Raw genomic sequence first — 24307 nt, forward strand, 5'->3', positions numbered from 1 at the left:
TTTGTTGTTCATAGTCCTGTAGATTTGAGGAAGTTGTGCCAACACCCCATGAGTTGGAAACTCTTAAATTGCCTCCTGTTGCACATAACATACCAGACGTCAAACATGGAGTTGATTGTGTACATGGTACTGATTTGGTAGACGATGATTACGATGATTTTAGTACCACATCACTGCATCTGTCCAGTGGCAAACAACAACAAAGGAGTGCCAATTCTGATTCCCCGCGAGGCAAGAAACGGACGCAGTTTCCAGTTTCTGTTCCTCCTTCCAAGAAACAACCATCACAGAAGGAATCTGGGATAAAAGGGACAAGGAAACCAGATGCACCTACAACACCCCGAACAGATGAGTTTAAACTGATAAGGGAAGAGATTCGGATTTTCAAGAAAGAAGTAGGCGTTTTGTTTTCAATATGTTTTTTTTACTTCATATTGCTTGTGTCAAGTAATTAACAATTCTAATTCTATTTTTTATCTTTCAAAACTGTAGGTGTTTGACTACATGGATAACAACTTCAAAAAGTTGTTAGATGCAATAAAGGGCAATCAAACACCAGATAAGGTAAAAATCAACACTAAAAATGGAAATTATTTACTTTTTAAGTTATTTTGATATATTTATTGGAAGACTTTATATTTTCTTTTGGAAAATTTTAAAGGTCGGCGACACAATGTTAAAAGCTGACTTACATAGTAATGGTGGGATTTCTCAAGACAATCAAAGTGGCGGTGCAGTAAAGCTTTCAACCAAAGAGAATCAAGGTGGTGGTGCCACTTCCGCACAGAGGAGTCATCCAGTGGTACTCATTTTTTCTTTCACTTTTCTATATTTGCAGTATATTTTTCAAAGTGAAAATATTGGATTTTTAGCTGTGTTTTGTATTACCTATAGTGTATTTACATATATAGTTTTCACATGGTGATTTGTTAGTAGTGTTCTTTTTGATGTATCTATTTGTGCTATTTTTGTTATGATTGTGTTTATATATACTAGCAGTGATATATTTGTTTTGGATTGATATTTTAATATTAGTTTTTCATATATGTTGTGGCTGTATTTTAATTGTATTTTGATTATTATGTTCAATGTTACTTATTCTGGTTTCTGTTTACTATATTTCAGGCATATTTACCATATATTTTCTCTATATTTAACTGAAACTTTTAACTTTTAAAGCAGTACTATATATGTGTATATGTGTATCTGTTTTTCTGATGCCTTTAAATTCATTTGAACCATGTTTTTATTGTTTTAGGTTGAGTGAGTTGGGTTGCTAATTAATGATCCTGTTTCTGTTGTTGATGTGGATAAAGAAACCAGAGTTAAAAGTGATGCACAAACAGATGGAGTGCCCATAACACCAATCCATTTAAATTTTGATGTAAGTACTGAAATGTGGCTTTTAAGTACTGAATGTCGTTTTGATAAGCAATAATTGACAAACACCAGTCGTTTTTTTCTTGTTTTTTATTTCAGGAATCTCAGTAAATCGGCGATATAGAGAATGCTAATGCTGAATTTACCGCATCAGAGGAAATGGTAGCGGACTTGCTAATCAACTGCCCTTTAGCATGTTATTCCTCTCGGTCCTCCTCCAGTACCACGCGATGATCAAACCGATTTATCAAGTTTAAGGACTCCTCAGAATGTGGACAATAACCCGGTAACCATCTCTCAGTGGATGATTCCTGATTCTCAGATACCAATCCAACTTGGAGTACAACCAACAACCGGACAAAGTTCAACTAATGAAACTGAACAACAAGTTGGAGTACAACCGATAGTTGGCCACAGTTCAAGTGATGAAACTGGACAACAAGTTCCCGTACAACCAAATGCGGGCCAAAGCTCAAGTGGTGAGACTGCACAGTTTTCAAACTCTGAAAAACAGATCATTGTCCATCCAGGTGCTGCCCGAGAAAGGAAACCAAGCAAATATAACCTGTCCCCTTATTGTCCCAATTTCAGCTCAGCGGGTTCTTCTGCCAAAAATATCGGTCCTTGCATTTATCAGAAAAAACACCCATTTGTTGATGACCCTATAAATGCCCCGTTAGATTCTTCGTTTCTTCAAGAATATCAAAAGTGGCTTGAGAAGGATCTGTTGAAATCGCATGACAAAAGGTACTTATTGTCACAACTTGTTTTTTTAGTTTTCCAGAATTCAATTATCAATAAACTTAACGTATGTTCTTTCCATTGTTGATATACAGGAAGCCAAATGAAAATCATTACAGAAAGAACAAGGAAGGACTCGATCCTGCGGATGCCGAACTTCGATTGCATTTAGGCGTTACAGCCGTAGGCGACAAAAACTGGTTTTACTTGTTATGTATGGATGAGCAACTTTGGACTGATGAGGTTTTGATATCTTTCTGCTTGTTATCTAATTTTTTTATGTTTTATAATAGAATTACAATGTGATGTATCTAGAGTATATTTTTTACTATATTTGACATATATAGTAAAACATATATTTCAGGCATATTTACCATATATTTTCTCTATATTTAACTGAATCTTTTAACTTTTAAAGCAGTACTATATATGTGTATATGTGTATCTGTTTTGCTGATGCCTTTAAATTCATTTGAACCATGTTTTTATTGTTTTAGGTTGAGGGAGTTGGGTTGCCAATTAATGATCCGGTTTCTGTTGTTGAAAATATATTTCAGGCATATTTACCATATATTTTCTCTATATTTAACTGAAACTTTAACTTTTAAAGCAGTACTATATATGTGTATATGTGTATCTGTTTTGCTGATGCCTTTAAATTCATTTGAACCATGTTTTTATTGTTTTAGGTTGAGGGAGTAGGTTGAGGTACTTATTGTCACAACTTGTATTTTTAGAATATTGTCATCATTATACTTGCACTATATTTAATATACAGACATTAATTTACTAGTTGAGCACAGTACTGTCCAGGTATACAGAATTGTATTTTTACTATGTTTAAGAGTATATTTCACTATATTTACTATATATACAACAATATTTTTTTTGAACATAGTGTTGATTATAGTCACTGAATTGATGTTTTTACAGCATATTTATGTTATTTTCTACTACCTACGCAAGAAGGGGAAGTATCACAATAACAACAACTATAGATTCACCACTGCCAGCTGTATTTTTCACACTTTAGTTGCTGAAATTTACAAATCTTGGGAAAACCCTGATTCATCCACATGTGTCGCCAGTAAGGAAGATGAACTGTGTGAGTACATTAACGGGCACAGGCTGTTGGCTAATGTACCATGGTATACTGTTGACAACGTACTAATTCCTGTCAACATAAAAGAGGAAAATCACTGGATTTTGGTTGTGATATCATTCACTGACAGGTCTGCTCTCATCCAATGAAAAGATCATTCATTTTTCTACAAATTTTATATGTTTGTTTTTTTCTTATATTTTCTTTTTACAAACAGGTCCATCTACGTATACAACTCATACCGAGCTGCAAGGCATGATGCTGTCGTTAGAGTCGGAGTGAAAATGTTGGCTACTCTAGTGACACACAGTCTACAAATGACTGATTTCTATGAGAAGAAGGCGGATATAGATTTTTCCACACATCCTTTTTACAGAAATAGAGAACAGACCGACAACTTTGACATTGTGAATGTAGACAATCTCCCGCAACAAGCTCCCTCTAGCATGTAAGAATCTCTTCCAATAAAAAACACAATAAATACATCTTTTTTTTTCGTGGGTTTTGATAAGTAATTTTTTTGATCATTTTTGTTCCAGGGATTGTGGTATGTATGTGGCAGCCTTCGCTGAATACTTGAGCTCAAGTGCAGTCATCCCAGCCGAATTCGATGCAAAGTTACTCCGTATGAGATACGGCGCCCTTTTATGCGACTATGCATGGGATAAGTCAAACAACAATGCATCAAGTGATAACGAGCAGCCTCCAAGACCAATTAGACCGGCAGTTGATTACGATGCAGTTGATAAAGAGGATCTTGATTAGGCCACCAATTCATTTGTGTTTTTGATTTTCATGTTGAACAATAGCATAGTTGGTTGCGACTTTTGTTGCTCTTTTTTCATTTTGGACATATTGTTTCATGTGCAGTAATCTTTTTTAGGATGATTAATATTGAACACCACCTTATGGTTTTTATATTGTTGTTTCTTTCAAGTATGTTATTTTTTCAATGCATAAATTCCATTTTTCATTATCTGTGAAATGTATTCATTTAACAAAGTAGTATATATAACCATTTAAATACAGTCGATATATACAAAAAATATAACTCAGATATATTCCATAAGTCCATTTTTAAAATTACAGTTTGTTACAAAATTTAAAATTTCATCTAAATACACTTCAAATATATGTAAAATATATATCAAATATAGTTAACAGTAAACCAGAATAAGTATTATCTACCAGATCAGACAAAATGCAACTAAAATATAGCCAAAATATATACGAAATACAACTATTAAATCATAAATCCAAAACAAAAGGTCAAATCAGTTAACATAGAGTAGACTTTCCAAATACCATTTAACCACCAATATAGCATTACATTGAAAAACATCGGATGTTCAACCATGTGAAATACAATCATACTAGAATAATATGAATTCAAGATGAATTCATTTTTTATTTTTAACTGAAATTTAAAGTAGAATTGTCTTAACAAATAAAATCAAAATGGACTTATTTATTCTTCTTATTGAGCGGCGGATTATCACACGAACGCCTATTATGACCAAGACGTCCACATTTACCGCAGGAATTTCTGCGTTTACCAATCATCAACTCCTGTAATGGCTTGTCCCTCTTCTTTTTTGGCCTCCCAGGGGGTCTCTTATAGATCGGTGGCATAACAACTTCATCTAATATACTTTTAGGAACATTCCACTCGGTCTCATCGGGAAGAGGATCAACTGGCACATCATATGTGTTCACAACTGTTTCCGTCTTGAATAAGTCCGAACAATATACATCAGCAGTCAAATTTTTATTCTTCAATACTGCCCATGCATGAGAACACGGTATCTCGTCCAGTTGGAACATCCTGCAGCTGCAAGTTTTCTTCTTCAAATCTATTATGAAACGCCTCGGTCCATCATTCACTGTGTAAACATATTCAGTTGACGCTTCAACCTGAGAACCATTTAACAAATAAACAAGCATTACCTGAGCAGTTTTACCATATTGGGAATATATATAAATATACATTACATATAGTAAAAATATAGATTAAATTTTTGTGTTGCAAACAAAGATACCCTCATTCGTATTGATTTGTACTCGTTGATCGACAACATCTCTTGATACCGCCTCATCAGTATTGTGAATGTGTAGGTACCATTTTTTCTATTTGTGCAATTCCATCTACCAAACATCTTCCTCACTTCTTCAAGGAAATAAAAAATATGTAACTCTCTTGCAGTAACCAGTTTTCCATTAATACATTCGGCTATATTCGAAGTCATTATCCATCCTCTATTAACAGGTGAATAAAGCCTAGACCATTTATCTCTTCCAGCATCTTCTAGGTATCGTTTTACCCGAATATCAACATTCCCAATCTTCTCCATCAATTTATCGAACTCATCCTGGCTGTATGCTTTTGCTAGTGAATAAAATATAGGACTCAACACCTCACTGTTTGTTGTGTATTGCTTTGTCACATTTTTCCACAAATGCCATATACAAGCCAAATGAGGAACGGTAGGATACACCTTAGAAACTGCGTATATTATGCTTTCATGTCTGTCGGACACGACACACATATTTTGCCTAACACCATAAGCTTGCTTGAACAGTTCAAAGAACCACGTCCACGACTTATTATTCTCAGAATCTATCACACCATACGCTAGTGGTAGGATATTACCTACAAAAATCAGTATATATTTATAATATATTCAACACATATTTCAACTGAATTTGATCTCACACTGTATTTTTAGCACCATCATTTATAAAACAACAATATATATTTACAATATATTTACCTCATATTTACAGTGTATTTCAGCATATAATATTCACAAATTTACACCAGCAATACATCCAGAGTATGTTTTTAGCAGCTTTATTTGCAAATCAATAAGCATAATGTTGTATTTATAAAAAAAACATTCTTAGAATAGAATTACACATACCTGCTCCATCCAAAGTACTTGCCGACACAAATGTACCATTATACGTTGATTTAAGATGTGCACCATCCACTACAACTATTGGTCTACAACACTCGAATCCCTTTATGAATGCTTTGAGTGCTACAAACAAATACATAAACTCATTTTCTGGTGATTTATGCATTTTAACGAGCGATCCAGGATACGTTTTATCAAGTATGTATATATATGCCGGCAACTTCTTGTATGAATCAGCTGGATCACCTCTGAAATCTTTTATAGCCTTCTCTCTAGCTCTCCATGCCATCATATAAGAAACATCTACGCCGAATTCATTCTTAACATCATCTATTATATCCCCAGGTGTGACCTTCCTTTTATGGTTAGTTATTTTCGCCTTCACAACCGCTTCTCCAATAAACCAACTTGTTGCCTGCCTTTGTGAATACACCTTGTCCTTCAACGGACATGTATGTTCGTCATCGAAAGCTCTAACCCTGAACATTTCAGAATCCCCAATTCTCGACGCTCTGAATTTCCATTTACATTCCGGCGACCAGTGTTTTAAAAGGCGTTTTTGAGGCGAGCCTCGGGGCGAGCCCCGGGGCGGGGCGTACCAAAAATGCCTCGGGGCGATGGGTCGGGGCGCAAGTCCCCAAAGGCGTACGCCCAGCAATTTGGGGCGTACGCCCAGGCGTTTGGGGCGAGTTTTTTTTTTGTTGGGGCGTAAGCCTAGGCGTTTGGGGCGAGTTTTTTTTTGTTGGGGCGTAAGTCCAGAAAACTTCTTCAAAATAAAACGAAATTTGTTAAATAAGTCCTTAGTATAATGCCCAAATTTTCAAAAGTCAACATGTAATTACTCAAATATTTTAAAAAGGAACTGAAACATTAAATTTAAAAGTCAAGATCTTTTTTTATTGCTAGAATGCCTAATATATGTTCTTTTCCAATTATTTATCTTGTCTTCTACTATCTCAAAAAAGTAACGAGCAGTCACTTATACTTGTAAGTACGTATAATAGATTGTTCTAATTAGTTTTTTTGTGGGGGTGGAGTATGTATATGTGTGTATATATATATATATATATATATCACTTATTTATTGTTTTCTTCAAATTTTTACGTTATTTAACCAATTTAAAAGTATTTATTATAATTATATCATTTTATAAAATACTAAAAATTAAAGTCCCATGAGGCTTACGCCTCGTGCCTCGGGGCTTACGCCTCGCTGAGGCAGACATAAAACGCCTCGCCTTACGCCCCCGCCTTTTAAAACACTGCCGGCGACCAACATGCCAGAGTGTAGCTACATAATACAATGCAAATAGTACATATTGAATCAATTAAATACAGTATAAATATACAAAAAATATATCAGAATATATTGCATCAAACATTTTTAAAATTAACAGTGTGCTAAATAAGTTAACAAATCATCTCAATATAGTACAAATATAACAAAAATACATCTGCACTTTCTGTTACCAGAATACATTTAGAAAATCATACCTTATAGCATTCGATCTCTCTGTTTTGAAATTGAATCTTTCACGAATTGCGTATTTCGTCATCACAATTTTCAAAGTTTCCTTATCCTGGTAAATTTGATCGACAAAAACTCCTTTCGCTTCCGGTTTCGAAATTACCAAATTGTTATCATTCCCAAACAAAACAACAACGTTTACAGTAGAATCACAAACTTTCATACCATCCCGATTCTCGCTATATCCAATTTGCAGCACATCATCTCCAATAATACGATTACCAGCACCATCCTCAACATCCAAATCATGAATACTAACGCACATTGGATACATCCCCAAAACTCTGTTTTCTCTCTTAAGCTCAACGTACATACGAACTCCCATATCGTTGTGTATTTCAATTGGTTGAAAATCGCCTTCAACAATATATTTTATTGAAATAGTTTTCCTAACAGTATCCACGCCTAATTGATTTGTAATCGTACAAACTAACTCATCGTAATTGCAATTATCAATGAATACAACAGCATCAATTTTGTAATTCACAAAACAGTTCTGATCGTTCCAAAAACCAGAATGACGGATCAACGCAGTTACGCTTGTCATTATCCTGTTGTTTTCGAATACAGCAATGTGTTATATTCAATTTAGCTGAAACAATTTCAGAAAAAACGAACAAAAAAAAAGTTTGCAGTGAAAAAATCGTTACCTCAATTATGAACTCAACTTGATGAAATCAAATATATATTCGTCGTGATAATCAAGCTATGTTCACTGGTTTGATATTTTTATTTTTCAAAGTTTTTTCAACCTTTTTATTTTTGGTTAAAAATATGATTATAATGTTTGAATTCAATTTTTTTTGAATTTGTTAGCTGTTTGAATGAGATATGGAATCAGATATGGAATGGGAGGATATTTCCGTGAATCAGGGAACAATATAACCGATTCTAATTAAAATTGGAACAGATTTTGTTTCCATAAATATAGCACTGTCAGTTAAACTCGCATCTGTATTTCCGCTATATTTATGCTATATTTTGGTATACCCGACTACTAGATAAATATTGGGTCATCTAGTTACGAATTGTAAATATAGAATATGTAGTTATATGTTGTTAGAAAGAGTTAAACGGTAGCTGTTTGTGAAAATTTTACTTTTATGTTAGCTGAAGGCGTATTGGCTTGGGCAATTCGCAGGAATGCCCTTATTTTGGGGTGATCTTTAATTATTGCCCCTCAAATTGGTGGTCTTTAATTTTTGTCCTTCACCTAATACCATGAGGTTTGGGGTTCGAATTCTGACTCAATCAAAAAAAAAAAAAAAGCAAGACAGAATTTTGTAGCAAAGTTAGGCCTGTAAGCAGAATTTTGCCTGCTTCAGGCAGAGTCTCAAACATTGCCTTAAGGCAGAATTTTACCTTAAGGCAATATTCTGCCTTGGGAAATTCCTTTTTTTTTTTTTTACTGAGTTGGGGTTCGAACCTAGAACCTTGGGGGTATTAGGCGAAGGGCAAAAAATTAAGACGACCAATTTGAGGGGCAAAATTAAAGACCACCCTAAAAGAAGGATCACCAAAAACATTAAACTTAAATCACCACTGGAATATATCAAGTATGCAAGTCATTGCATGTTTTATGACCAAATATATAGCCTAAGTTACACGGACTCGCCATTTTGGGTGCCGTCCCCGTCCCGGATACAAACGGGTGCAGGTGCTGGAACGGCAAACATTCCGGATACGGTCAATCACATACGGATACTTTGACCGGAGTCCGTCAACAAATTTGGGGGGAAAATTTGAGATTTTGGTTTCTCAAAATTAAAAATAAAACAGATTTAAGATAAGAAAAATGACATACCTTCAATATTATAGTACTTTTATCTCATATTTGTTCCTTCATGTTTCGGATAAACCAAGAATACAAGGTTGTGTTGAGTTTCGGATGGCAGAGAAGCAGTGATATAGATGGAGGGTTTATTTTTGGCCTTGAATGGCTTTCTCTTTCTATCTTGAGGAAAGAATGAAAGACTATGAAAGAGACGACCTAGAGGCTTGAAAATTTTGCTCTGTAAAACCCTAAAAAGGAAATTCGGGGAAATATGAAGAAGACGACGCTGGAGGAGACAGTCGTGTACAAGTTGAATTCTAGTTGTGTACAAGCTCATTTAGGACTATTAAAAGTCTTAATTGTATTAATTAAAGTATAAATACGACCCCTTTATTCTTTATATGTGCTATTTTTATCCCCTTTATTTTTCATTATATGCTACTTTTGACACAAAATTAAAAGGCACCTAATTATGCTATTATAAATATTTCTTTCTTATACAATATAGGGATAATTTTTAAATTAATTATTAGCATGACAATTTTTTGATAATTAATTTATATTTTTAATCGCACAAAAGCACGGACATATTTACTGGTTGAACATAATAAAATTGACCCCTTTGTACAACAGATTATTCTTGGAACATATTTTTTCATATGCCTTTTAAATTATTAATTATTGTAACTTATAGTATTTTTTACATAAATTCAAATATGTAATTTGATAATGATTTGAAAATAACTTAGAAAATGACAAAGAAGAATGATCGAGCTTTTTTAGATAACTATATCAAGAATGAGAGAATTTAAGAGCACTTGATTTATATTAATTAAAATTAATTAATAGTTAAGGCTATATACTCACATTAATTAACTAGACTTGTTGGGGATCTCGTTTTGTTAGACTGTTTGATTCTTTCTATCAGTACAGGCTCTGAACTATCGAGATACTTGAAATATAATTAATAATAGTTAAGATTATCGAAATATTTGAAATGTAACTGTATGTCTGATAGGAACTAAATGAAAGATTGAATTCTACAATATAAATGTAAGTTTTTCATAAGAATATCTCTCAAAATTTGCAATATCTTTATAGCTCTATTTTTTATATAATTTTGAATTTTCTTAGCCGAATTCCCGCACCCGTATCCATAACTGGATACGCACCTCCGAATCTTAAATTTAGATTTTGCCGAATTCGACACTCGAATCCGTACCCATATCGGATACCCGCGCCCGAGTCCGTCAACTTAGTATATAACAGAGGTTTCAAAGAATTAAAGTTACAAAAGTGCAGAGGATTCAGACAATTAACAGTTTGCACTAACTTTGGGTAGATCGCAAGAGAAATAGACAATAGCACCAGGTATAAATCCAGCAGAATAGAAATCCTGAGATGCATCTTTTATTTGCTTCTTCGGAGGAGTAGTATCTGAAATTATGAAGCATTAAATCTTCAGCTACGCCATTATAAACTCCTCTCGCAAGCGAAATATAGGAAAAAGTAAAATGTAATAACTGTTTAGGATACTCTTACAGATATAGAAAGGCAGTTCGGGTGAGTGATCACTTTCATAAGAAGGTCAAGTAAGCTCTGGATTGTCTCTGATGGGTGAAATGTGGCCTCCAACGTGTAATTATCCGGAAAGCGTACTCTGATTACTGCCTGAACAACAGAGACCAACATGTGATATGAAAACCAACAATGTCAGATGCTAAGGCGATGAAAATTAAGGTCTCCGGGGCTTTAAGCGCAAAGCCGCAATAAAAACCAATGACCAGAAGAGGTGCGGATGAAGAAACATATAAAAGAAGACGTGAGTATAATGAAGAAAAATCAATATGAGGGCAAGAAGTTGTGTGGACGAAGAAATTTGAAAAAACTGCAATTAAGTGAAACATATGAATCAAAATCATGTCATTTAAGTTTCGAAAATCATTTTCAACTTCTAATTCAAATGTAAACTGCAGTTTTAAATTTCAATACAATCTTTCTGATTAGTTTTTCTAAAGCAAATTTTTTAATTTTCCTCTTTCTAATCACTGACATTCATTCACCAGAAAGGGTGGCTCAGTTGGTTGAGCATGGGGCTTTCATAATGAAGGTCTCAGGTTCAAAACCCCCTGCCTACGACAGCAGGGAATTTGCCTTCTGGGTCGAGCTCGTCGCACGGGTAATTTTATTTCCTTTTTGTCTGAAACCTTGGCATATATCTAAACTGTACCCCTCCCATGGAGAGCTAATGAAAAAGAAAAAACAAAAAGAGAATTAAATTTTACTAAAATAGTTTCATTAGCTCTCGAGGTATTATAAAATGAAATTGTGATCTGTTTCAAGTAGAGTTTTTTCGAACGTGTCAATAAGCTAGACCCATACTGCGAGTTGTTTCATGCCATAAATAAACTCGGACACTCAAGAAATCTGTTGGACAGGCGGATTCACATCTCTTACAACCAACACAGTCCTCTCGTGGAGCAGAAGCAATTTGTTTAGCCTTACAACCGTCCCAAGGTATCATTTCTAATACATCGGTGGGGCAGGCTCGGACACATTGAGTACATCCTATTTCTAATACTGAATTGCCGCGAGCAAAGATCTTAATGACGAGGAAGGCTTTTTTGTTATGATACTAATACTTGCTCTGCTATTCTGCCCAAGCCTGGCTGAGGAAGAGTTACGGGATCCGTTGTACGAGTTAATCGTACCGAGGGTTCGAATCCCTCTTTCTAATCACTGACATTCACTCACCAGCAAGGGTGACTCAGTTGGTTGAGCACGGGGCTTTCATAATGAAGGTCTCAAGTTCAAAACCCCCTGCCTACGACAGCAGGGGATTTGCCTTCTGGGTCGAGCTCGTCGCACGGGTCTTGCCTAGTGCGGGTTACCTCTCCTGTGTGGCTGGCGAGCTATTGCACAGGAATTGGGTTTACCCTGTGCGCACCCGAAGGGAAGCGGCTGCGGGTTCTCATGTCATCCAAAAAAAAAAAATCACTAACATTCATTCACAATATTTTATAAACCATTAATATATCATGTTGGCAGCTACATTTATTGGTTATCACCGCCCTCTCCAAGAGAGAGCCCACAGTGAGGCACAGGCCTTAGCCTTATGTAGGCACTAAAGAACTGCCTAAGCATTCAGCCTCAGCTACACCTACCTTCAGAGTGCAAGTGTGCCTTTAACAATAATACTGATGAAAAGAAATTTAATTTGCCAAATCTAACACTAAAAATATTCTGACTTGATACAAGTGAAAGGATCATCTGGAGAGAAGGATAGACTGAAAACCTTAGTTATCCTTGCTGTTATCCTTGCTTTGCGTGCAGCTTCTTTTTCCTCGCAGATTTTCTTTGTCTTCAAGTGCTTTTCTGTTGAAAATTTTCACAACACCAGCTAGAATGCGCAGCATCATAAAATAACCCAACACCTATCTGCTTTTTCAGCAGATCTGTAGTAAATAAACAAGAATAGCCAGCGGGAATGGAAAGAACCCTTGAAGAAGGTAAAAACGTTGAAGAAACAGTGAATTTACTGCAAACAAATAAGAATAATAGTCAAATGTTTAGAGTTTTAGGGTAATTAGTCAATTAACTCCACAAGCAACTAATTGACATATTTTTTTCTTCTTCTATTGGAGGTCAACTAGGAATCTCACTTTAGCCGATACTTGAAGCCATATTTAATCTGAAGTTCCATCTAACAAGTGTATCTTACCTTCTTTTTTTGTTCCCAAAAGTCTATAATAATCCCCCAGTGTGAACTCATAGAAGTCTTCTGGCTCCTCTGACACTGCAGAAAATGATTAGAAAGGGTCACAACAAAATAAAATGAGCATATATGAAAAATTGACAATAGACTCATGTTTAGAAAATTGTATTAGTGATGATTCTGTCTATATCAAGCAGGAAGTACTATTGCTGGAAACGTCAGAAGCCATTGAAGAAGCTGGTGCTGTTTCAAATACGCGGATTTCACGTCCAAACTTTTCTTTTGCAGCTGCAAGCTTCACCTGAGTTTACCCAATAAAACAGAAAAGTTAGAATCCATACCCGAAAAGAGTATTTCCATGCTAAAGTAACAGACAAAGTCTTCCTCGGTTTTAGCTTTTGAGGGAGTAACTGAAGAAGTAAAGCCGAGAGTACCTTTTTTTTTTTTGAGAAGTTAAAGCCGAAAGTACTTGTACAAGTTAAAGGAACATGTAACTTTACTACCAAACGTTAAAACCGATTTTGGCAGCTTTTGCATAGGATTTGCTTATTATTCTTACATTTACAGCTGCAAGTTTGATATACTATGTATATGTTTCAGTGTCGACAGTGCTTCTGTAAGTTCAATAATTTTAAAGAAGTGTTGATCCATGCTCTTCACCCTAAGCAGTGTATTAATTTATTTAAAATTTAAAATTGTTTTCCTACTACCTGAAAGGAAGCCTTGGATTAACGGTAATGTTGTCTCCATGTGACCTATAGGTCACGGGTTCAAGCCGTGGAATCAAACAGATGGTAGGCTACCTATATTACATTGCGTGAACACGGGATCCTTCATGCACCGGGCTACCCGTTTTTTCTTACTAGCTACAAATCAAGCTATTACAAATGTCTTAAGCAAGTACTTAAACTTTTTTCTTCTGGGAGTTTTATGGCCTACACACATCTCTACCGTCTTTCGATTGCTAAGGAGTCAAATCACTAGCCGAGTGTATGAGCCTTCTTTTCGCTCGTGGACTCTCTTTGGGTGCTCTCAAGCGTAAGAATATTTCCCACAATGAACCTATCTGCTTAATTCTTTCGTTCTAATACTATAATTGCACGAGCCTTCAAGAAGAGGGAATAAAGCACCAGTAATTCATGAAACTGCTCCTTTACCGCACTTGAATTATCAAAGCAACACTATTAATCATCCTCCCGGGCAAAGACTTGCTACTCTTCCATTTAAGAAATTCTAATCAAAGCTATGTTTTAGACCCTACCTGTCACGACCCAGCTGGGGGCCGCGACGGGTACCCGGGGCTAACCACCGAGCACCGCTCGTTGTATGACTTATCCTACTAATTTAGTGCTCTTTTAATCAATTTATATTCAAATCATAAAGAAATCATCTTTTGTTTGAAACATAAATACTTTTGTAAACATAAGCCTTTAGGCTATCAAAATAATATCCACGTATATGTATATAAATTTCTACATAATGGCAACCTTGGGAGACCACATAACCCAAACTGCGTATCTACGAGCCTCTACTGGAGTACTAGACATATACATATATACACAAAAGCATAGCCCGACTGGCACCTCCGAGATAGTGGAGTGCTCCTGTAAATCTGCTGATAGCTCCCATAGGTCTGCGCCGTCTCTCTGTCTACCTGTGGGCATGAACACAGCGTCCAAAGAAAACAGACGTCAGTACGAATATTGTACTGAGTATGTAAGGCATAACAATGAAAATACATCAATGAGATAAAGGAAACATCAATAAGGAGCAACTGTATATGACTGTCACGTATAGAAGAAATAGCACATGCTGACTTACTTCATATCATATATATATACATAGCATGCAGGAGAACCCAAGGAAAAGCTATAACTCCATCGGAGTGACGTAAGGTCGAACACCTCCGGTTATATTATGGATTAATCATGATCGTCATGTCTCACCTTGAAGGGACAATCATCATAAGGCGAGACTGTCAACGAAGACTAATATAAAAAGGGGACAGAAAATAGGGTCATAATCTTGTAAGAAGTCATTATTTATACTTTTGGAAATCTTTAAGGAAATGTAGTCGTCATTCATGAATAAAAATCAAAGAGTCAATGGATGGCTCATCATTCTCATGTCATTTTTGAAATCGTAGGCTTGTAACCTTTAATCATAAAACCTTTCTCATCATATTCATCATCATCATTGAAAAACATGTCATTGTTATTATACTCATAGGTCATATGATCACAACCTTTGGATAGAGACTATGAATGTTTTGGAAAACCTTCATGGGTTAACAAGAAAGGAATCACGCTTTGGGATTGTAGACCTTTAGCCTTCGATAGTAAGGAAAATATGGAAGCGTTATGAAATCTTAACCCAAGGATCATGCCTTGAAAGGAAGGGATAAGCCTCACATACCTTCGTCGTCAACTGTGCTATCGTTCTCTTGATTTCCTTTGATGTCACGTCTCTACCTTCAAGAGAGAATTCGCACCATCGTTAGTCAATCGATGAGAAGAACGCGCTACTAGTTCTAGGGAAAATTGGGCAGCGTTTCCTTTGTCCCTACTACATTTCCCATGATTCATTTCAACTACCAAACATTCCTAACAACACTCACAACATCGTAACAACAATCGTCATTTATTTGCATTTACCACATTCCACTATTTTTCTCCAATCTCTCCACATTTATGGGTTTTAGCTCATCATCACACTTTCTCATACATCATACCTATTTCATGGTTTACATGTCATTTATAACGTATTCATACTCGTAACACACTAACATTCATGATTCAATTCAAACCTTCACCCAAAAATGTCACTATTCACCTTTCATGACCCATTTCCTACACTCTTCTTCAATCCAAGCATTTTAACTTATCAACACTTTAATCATCATGAGAAAGTCATGAAACTTACCTTAGATAGTGATTGAACAAGTCTTGAGTGGAGTTCCCCTTCTAGCACCAAAACCCTACCTCACATTCCTTAGGATTTTCTTGAAGAAGATAAATCTTACTTGAGTTTCATACACTTTGATTCCTGAATTTGATGTTGTTAATCTTGGTTTCCTTTGATTTTCTTGTGGATGAGATGTTAGAGAGAGTTCTAGAGGTTTTTAGGACCAAAAATGGTGAAAAAAATGAGTTAGAAACGAAGTTGGGTCTATATATAATGGTCCAGAAAATTCTGGATCGACACAACCTGCGGCATGCTTCGCGAGTCGCGAGCATGATCCGCGAGTCGCAGGTGGTGTTGCGGAGCTTGACAGCTGACCTACCCTCACTGGCACACTTTGCGATGAAACGTCATGGTCGCGGGTCGTGTCCGCGAGTCGCAGGTCATCCGCGAGTCGCGGATGGTGTCGCGGATGGTGCCAGAAGGTGATATTTTTGCCCCGTAACAGTCTGTCGTAGAATGGCCATAACCTTTGATTCCGCTATGCTGTGAAGGCTCACGACCTATGGTTGGAAAGATCTTTTAATTGTATACAACTTTCATCCTGTGGTGTTTTTCCTAAATTCCAATTTTATAATGGCGTTTTGGCCCCTCCAAACCAGATCATTACGAAGATGTTTCCTTAACTCGCTCTTTTGGATGGCCTATGCTCATGTTTGGCTTATGGGTTCTTCTTGAAACTTACTTGGCACTTCATTACCAATATAAGGGACATTATAATTCTTTTCGAAAATGTCATTAAAACATCCTTAGTTCGATACTCGTAATAGTTCCTCGTCGGTCAGTTCACTGTGCACGAACGAAAATTTTCCGAGGTGTAACACTACCCCTGCTACAAGTACCAATTGAAGATGTGCACGAGATTGTTGAAGATGCAATGGGAACTCTTCCCGTTCTTTTTTCTTCAACAGTGGTGTTCGGGCTAGCTTGCGCAAATCTCGACTATTTCAACAGGTACCTGCTACCTCCCATTAGCACATGCATCGGATAATTTGGCCCAAAGGCTTAGGCAGCTGGAAAGAAATCACCTACTATTTTTTGTCTCTGCTTGGATTTGAACCTAATACCTCATGATTCTCTAATAACCTCGTTGAGGCCACACTCTTGGGTCGCAACTTCCCCAGCTCTTATAAAAGAAAACCTGGAATCATGAAATAGATATTTGCAACAAAACTATCAATTCACAATTTAAATAAAATAAAGAAGTAATGATTCAGAATAGTGTGATAATAATTGTAAAGCTGAAGAATGAGACTGAATACATAAAAGCCAAAGGAAGCATGAGATACAAGTTACACAACAACAACACCTCACTCCCCAACTTAAGTTTTGGTCGGGTATATAAATCCTCATTGACCATGTTGCTCCGTTTAAGCTCATCTCAAGCCAATATTACAGAAAATAAAAAATATAAATAGAAAAACTGGGAGTTCTCTATATTTTCTAGTAGTATGTAAATCTCTGACATGACTAGAAGACTTCTATAAAGCATAGCACCTAAAAGAAACGTACTAACATGACTAAAACATATTTCCAACTAATTGATATTTGTCAATATAGATCTTTTACTTCCATTATATCCTATTTGTCTGTATAGATCTTTTACTTCCATTATATCCTATTTTTCACCAAGTTTGCATGGAACACAAGAATATAGGCCTTTCGAGATACAAATTAATAGGTGAAAATACATGAACCATCTTATATGCTAGACTTTTTCAGCAGTCAAAATTTCAAATATGTCAAACGTAATTTTTTATATTCATCAACTAATATTTGATCTCCAAGATTAGTTTTCATATTATTATAAGCATATATTTCGAGCAAGGATACTGCTTATTACAGGGCTTCTTATTGCAATCCAATTAATCATTTCACTTAGACGTCCTTCAATTATTTATCCCTCTTCTAACAATCGCATTGTTTCAGTCCTTTTCTTCATAACTAGGATAAGGGATGATTAGAGGAATGTAGTCTATTTCTTACCAGGTTTGACTCTTCGAAATCCTATTCATTTTCACCGATGAAACCACTGGAGATTTCTACATTGACAATACTTTCAAGCACTCAAACACTTATATACCTGGAACTCTAATGAAACCCTGGAGAGCATATAGCTAGGGTCCTGAAGATAATTAAATGTGGTATGGGTTTATTACAAATATAGAACAAAAGGAAAGTACAACAATCACTAGTCTGAATCTCACACTTATATGCTAGACATTTGCTCTATCCAGTACTATTACAACAACATACACAGTGTAATACCATAAGTGGGGTCTGAGATGGTAGGATGCAGACAGACCTTGCCTCTACTTCTACGGGGGTAGAGAGGTTGTTACCGATAGACCATCGGCCCTATCCGAGAAACTAAAAAGTACTACAGTTTATTTGTGTGCAAACACAGAGAGCACCAAGAACCAAGGCAATACTAGAGAAACTAAAAGGTAATACAGTTTATTTGTGTGCAAACAATGGAATGTAACTAAAAGGTAATACAGCTCTCATTAGCAAAGCTAATTCTTCACCAATTCGCCTTTGCCTCTTTCCTTTCTTCAAATTATATTACAGCTTTATATTTTTATGGCTTACCTTTCCGAATTCGGACCCGGCATACTTATGCCTTATTGGGCATACTTTTAGTTATGCCTTAACTAAAAGTCTGCCCCATAAGACATAATTAGGAAAAGACTTTTAGTTAAGGCTTAACTAAATGTTTGCCCATTAAAAGTTTGCCCGTAAGTATGCCGGACCCGGCATAAACTTGTGAAGGAATTACCAAAGTTATGCCGGACCCGGCATACTTATGCCAAGTCTGCCCATAAGGCATAAGTATGCCGGGTCCGGCATAACTTTGGTAATTCCTTACCAAGTGTATGCCGGTGGGGACATAGCGAAATTTAAACTCTGCCTTGCGTTTTTTTTTTTAATTTTTGACTGAGTGAGGGTTCTGTTGACACCCAAGTTTGTCCCTCCTTTATTTTAATTTATTTGCTCGGGTTCTAAATTTATTGACGAGCTAAATACTTTTTTTTTTAATTTTTTATTGATACTACTATTAATATCACTACTTTTATTTTCAACATCACGAGCATTACTTTATCACAAATTTTAAATGATTCGTCATCGTTTCATTTTCGGGTTTGGAATCGTTAAATTAATTACAAGACAACACTTTGTAAAATCTTTATTTTTCTACATATTAATTATCAATTGTCTTTACATAGTATATGTTGTACTAGTTATTAAATTAGAAGCCCAAAGATAATTAATATAGAGGAGGAATTTCAGCCAAATAAACAACCCACATTTTAATACCCAACCCACATTATATCAGCCCACATTTAATTCAAACGACCAACCCATTACCCCTAAAATTTTCGGACCAACTGAGCCCATTATCCCTTTACCCGATACAGCCCACATCCTAAATTACCCGGCCCAATTGTATTTCCCTAAAACCTAATCCCTCACTCCTCTCTCTACCCTCACCCGCCTCCCTCTCTTTCTCCTTTCCCTTCTCTCCTCCTTCCTAAAACAAAACCTAGCCGCTCCGCTTTCTCTTTCATCGTCACATCCATCCTCACCCACGTTACCCGCTCCTCTCCACTTCCCCTTGTCCCCCGCTCCTTCGTCTCTCTTCTACGCTCCTCTCTTTACTTTAATACAAATAAAACCCTATAAATGTAATCCTAGTTGAATCATTCGAAGGGGGGGGGGGGGGGGGGAACAAGGATCTGGAACCAAAATCCCCTACAAATACAAGTTTTAACCATCAAAGATAGCCTTACTCGAAAAAGAACAGCCAACAATTACTCTATTTTTGGTTGGAAACTTTTGTTACTTTAATCGAGTTCTTCGAGTTCGAGTACGAATCCGAGACTCATACCTCAGTTCACTGCGACCACAAGAGGTAAACTTCCTATCTCTTTTACTTTTTTTTTTATTAGATTTTAGTTATGCTTTGCTAAGTTTAGTATCAGTTTAAGCTTAATGTAGTTAATTATGTTTACCAAGTTAATTCTACTTAGTTCGAACAGAGTAATTAGTTAAGTGGTAATTTTGTTTAATCGATGATGTTTTCTAAGTTATTTGCCGGCTATGTTAGTTAAATAATGTTTATGTGTTGATGTTCTGATGTATGGTAATCAAGGATTGTGTTCGTTGGGTTTGAATTATTGCTGTTATACTGCCAGCTTTAAAACTCTTGTGTATGATTTGATCTCGGTTAGTGCTTATCTTATAGTCTTTGTGCTTTCTTTACTGTTTTAATCAAATCTTATTGCTAAGGTTAACTTGGCATAGCTCAGTTTCTTTTGCTTCATTTGCTGCCTTAGTCAAGAATATGTTAGTAATGAAAGTTAACCACATGCTCGCGTGTTTGTCTACTGATATTGGACTCTTGTGCATAACAAATGCTATTAAGGATTAGTTTCAATCTCAATATAGATTTTCCTTGTTATATAGCCAAGTGAAGGAACATGTCTATGTGCTCTGTTCGCTTTCAGCTGAGAATTACTAGCTTGCGTTAGACTTATGTGAATCAGTTCAGACGTCAATTTATATCTAAAAAATGACTCAGAGGCTTACTTAATTAAACCAACATATTAGTGGCTCTGGTAATAGAAGGTGTTGGTTGTTGGTTCAGTCCTTGTCTAACTTAAGTTTGGTATGCTTATGCTATTTCGTGGATAATCTGGTCCTCTGTATGGTTGATTGAATAACCTTAGTACAGTCATTTAAGTATATAACTGTCTGCCCTCTTAATGAACTTATAAGAGTTTTTAAACTCAACAAAGGTGTTCAATGTGTTTCTCAAACTAACTGTAAAGAGCCCTGCATGTGAAATGAAATTGAGGTAACATTTTAGGACTTCAGCATGACTGTCCAAGATGGTTATTTGCCTAGTTTAATATGTGGTAACTTCCTTGGGTTGCTTAAGGCTTAGTTTTCTGCTTACATGGCAGTTTAAGTCCATTATTGTTCTACATGCTTGGATCTGGAACATGCTATTAAGTTTATGGTTTCATGTGTTCAAATGTTGTGACCTGGGTCCTGTTTTACTCCTTGAACTCTGCATTACTGATTGTGATTTACCTCTCTCCCTGTTCTAGATATGTCATCATGTATCATTGAACGAATTTTACATAACCCCTACCCTTCAAACATGCTGTAACTTGCCTGCTTTCTCTCATCTTGGCTGTTGCATACCCATGCTGCTCTGTGCTACTGTTTCCTTCTGACTCTTGCACGACACTTTTGCTTCTTTTGATTTGTTTCCTTGTGTGTTTTCTCCTCTCCTGCTTCTTATCCTAGCTAAAACACTCTGTATGCTTGTTCTGCGTAATCACATGGCCTCCAAGGCATTTTATCTTGCTTAGTATTGTGACCTGCATCTGATCATGCATGCTATGACTAGAGCTTTACCCTTGAATTGCCCGCATGAATGTGCTGAGCTCCTAACCAAGCTGCAGTGCTATTGTTAACTTTAAATCCATAATAAGCCTGCTGCTGTGCCTCCTCATACTTCAGAGCATTTACCTTTGCATCCTTACTGTGTGAAGTCATATGCCATTCAGCTTGCATCATGTTTTGATCTGGTTGCCAATCTGCTTGCCTTTGCCCATTCCTGAGATGCCATGATATAGCTATCACTCTGTAGTACTCATTTGACTCTCTTAAATTCGTTTGAGTTTAGGATCATGGTTGACATTTGTATTCCTCTAAATAAGTTAAACATACCTCTTTCATTTAGTGTGCATACTTGGCATGTCTGCCTAAGTCTAGTTATATTTGGTTTGACTAATTAAGTTTGTCATTGAACTTTAAAGTGCACCCTTACCCATCCTGTTTGTCCTTTGATCCCATATATCTACTGCCTATACTTTCCTTTACTATTCAATGTTACCTGCTCTTGCTGAGACTCTAAGTCCACTCATGAGATTGTCTTTGCCCCTTCACAGCTGCCTGTGCTCACAACTGCTATTACTGCTTGTTTGACTTGTTATTACTGTTTTGTGTCATTAAGGACTTTGTAAAATTAATCTCATATGTATGTATTTGTGCATCGCCTCCCACTCATGCCTAAATCTTTGAATGCTCAAAGTCTGCAATAATCCCTTCTTGAACTTAATTGTCATTGCATGCATATTTTTAAAAAAATTGATTCAAAACACTGATTGAAAAATTGGTTTGAAATCTCACATGTATTCTTGATAAATGGCCACTCATTCAATCATCAGAATCTAATCCTTGATGCTTGCTGACTGTTTGGTTACATTTATGCTCTAAATACTCATGTTGACTTATCTTCGCATATTCTCTCTCTGATTTTCTGTTTGTGGTATGATATACCTCGAAGTATACATAGTATATGAGCCTTAGTATACATCAAGTGTATACAAGAGCCGCATATCAATGTATACCTTTCAGGTATACCAGGCATACTCTGAATACTGTGCATATATTAGTCATTACATATGTCTGAACTTTGCACATGTCTAATGCATAATAGATGTTATACTGTTTGATTCAGTTGTGTTTGGTTGTTGCCTTGTTTATGCGTAGTAAGTGTGTGGGGGCTGAATTTTGTATACATGAGATATATCTAAAATATACACAGAGTATACAATCTGTTAATTTGTTTTCTTTGAGTTCATAATTCGTATGTTTAACACTATTCGTTGACCATATACTAATTGTAACACCTCGTAACTTCGGACGAAAGTTTGACTCATAAGATGATAATATAATGGAACCAATATGAGGGTTATAGGAAGTGTTTTGAAAACCAATTAAGTCATAAGAAATGTCTTTGGGCAAAGAAAAGTTGGAAGCCACTCTACGGGGCATGTTTGCAAGTGAGTTTATGGAAGGTCTTACTTCCATCGACCATAACCCCTCTATTAATTTCGATTTTGGGAAAACGTCCTTGATAAAAGTTGTATCCCCTTGAAATATCTTTCCAACGGTATATTATGGGCCTCAAACGGACATCTGTGCAAAGATCTATGCCCATTATACGACGGACTGTCCGAGCAGAAGAATTTTGACGGACCATTTGACGGTCCGTAGAACAGTTTGACGGTCCGTAAAACAATTATACGGTCCGTCAAATGGTCATAGAGGATCATTTTTTGTTGGTCAGTTTTACGGTTCATTTTTACGGTCCGTATAATATTTTGACGGTCCGTAAAACAATTATACGGTCCGTAAAATGGTCACAGAAAACCATATTTTGCTGGGCAGTTTTACGGTTCATTTTGACGGTACGTAAAACAATTATATGGTTCGTCAAATTGACTCAAGTCAGCGTAAAATGATCACAGAAACTCAATTTTTGCTGGGTAGTTTTACGGACCATTTTGACGGTCCGTCAAACAGTTTGACGGTCCGTAAAAATGGGCGTAGAATTGCCCGATGCGTCAGATTCTAAGATATTAATAAGAGACCCAAACTCATTTTTTTTCATTCCCATTTCTCCTACACGACTCAAGGGTTCTCTAGAGCCATCCAAACACTTCATATGCAAGAATCCAAGTGAAACTAAAGATCCACTTCATCAATCCACAAAACTAAGTGTGAGAAACATATCAAATCCATTCAAGTCAAGAAATTCCATAGAAGGTGGAACTAGGGTTTTGTTCAAGTGAAGCGTTTCAACTCAAGGCTTATTCCTACAATAACTAAGGTAAGTTTTACGATGTTTCATGATGATTAAAGTGTTGATAAGTTCTTGGGAGAATAATAATTGGGTTTGATAAAGAGAATTATATGAACTATGCTAGGGTTTTTGGATTGTTGACTTGGGATTGTAGTATTCATATGGGTGATGAAGAATGATGTTAATTACATCTAATTAAGATTGTAGAATCAACTAGAAGTAATAGAATGGGAATTGGGTGAAGAAATCACCATTAATGGAGACTGTGGAGCTTCATGCCCACTAAGTGTTTGATAAAATGCTTAGATGACCAAAACATGAATATTATTGCTAATATAGAATCCCTTTGACTTGTATTGATATAGATCAAAGTTGAAAGGGTTGACGAACATTGTATTACGCTCAAAGGCTGGAATTAAGGTATGTGAGGCTAACTATCTACGTTAGGGAATGTTCATGATTCTCCCTACGCCTCATTCTTCATACTTGTCAGTAATTTGACTCAGAATACAGTTTAGCCCAGTT

General features: G+C 36.1%; 1 protein-coding gene and 1 pseudogene across 1 annotated transcript; both read right to left on the minus strand.

The window, feature by feature from the left end:
• Nucleotides 1-7395: 7395 nt before the first annotated feature.
• On the minus strand, nucleotides 7396-8216 carry LOC132643772 (uncharacterized). Its single transcript, XM_060360309.1, has 2 exons — nucleotides 7636-8216; nucleotides 7396-7432 (listed from the first exon to the last, which is right to left on the minus strand). Exons 1-2 carry the CDS (start codon nucleotides 8214-8216, stop codon nucleotides 7396-7398), a joined length of 618 nt encoding a protein of 205 aa, XP_060216292.1.
• Nucleotides 8217-9337: 1121 nt separating this feature from the next.
• Nucleotides 9338-22582, minus strand: LOC132643773 (plant UBX domain-containing protein 1-like; annotated as a pseudogene).
• Nucleotides 22583-24307: the final 1725 nt, after the last annotated feature.

Source organism: Lycium barbarum, chromosome 6, assembly GCF_019175385.1.
Source record: "Lycium barbarum isolate Lr01 chromosome 6, ASM1917538v2, whole genome shotgun sequence".
Lineage (NCBI taxonomy): Eukaryota > Viridiplantae > Streptophyta > Magnoliopsida > Solanales > Solanaceae > Lycium > Lycium barbarum.

Excerpts from the sequence above, each read along its gene's own strand:
- LOC132643772 (XM_060360309.1), bottom strand. The coding sequence starts at position 8,216 with ATGACAAGCGTAACTGCGTTGATCCGTCATTCTGGTTTTTGGAACGAT. Across the intron at positions 7,433-7,635 it reads GAGAGATCGAATGCTATAAG|CTACACTCTGGCATGTTGGT; the intron begins GTATGATTTTCT and ends TGTATTATGTAG.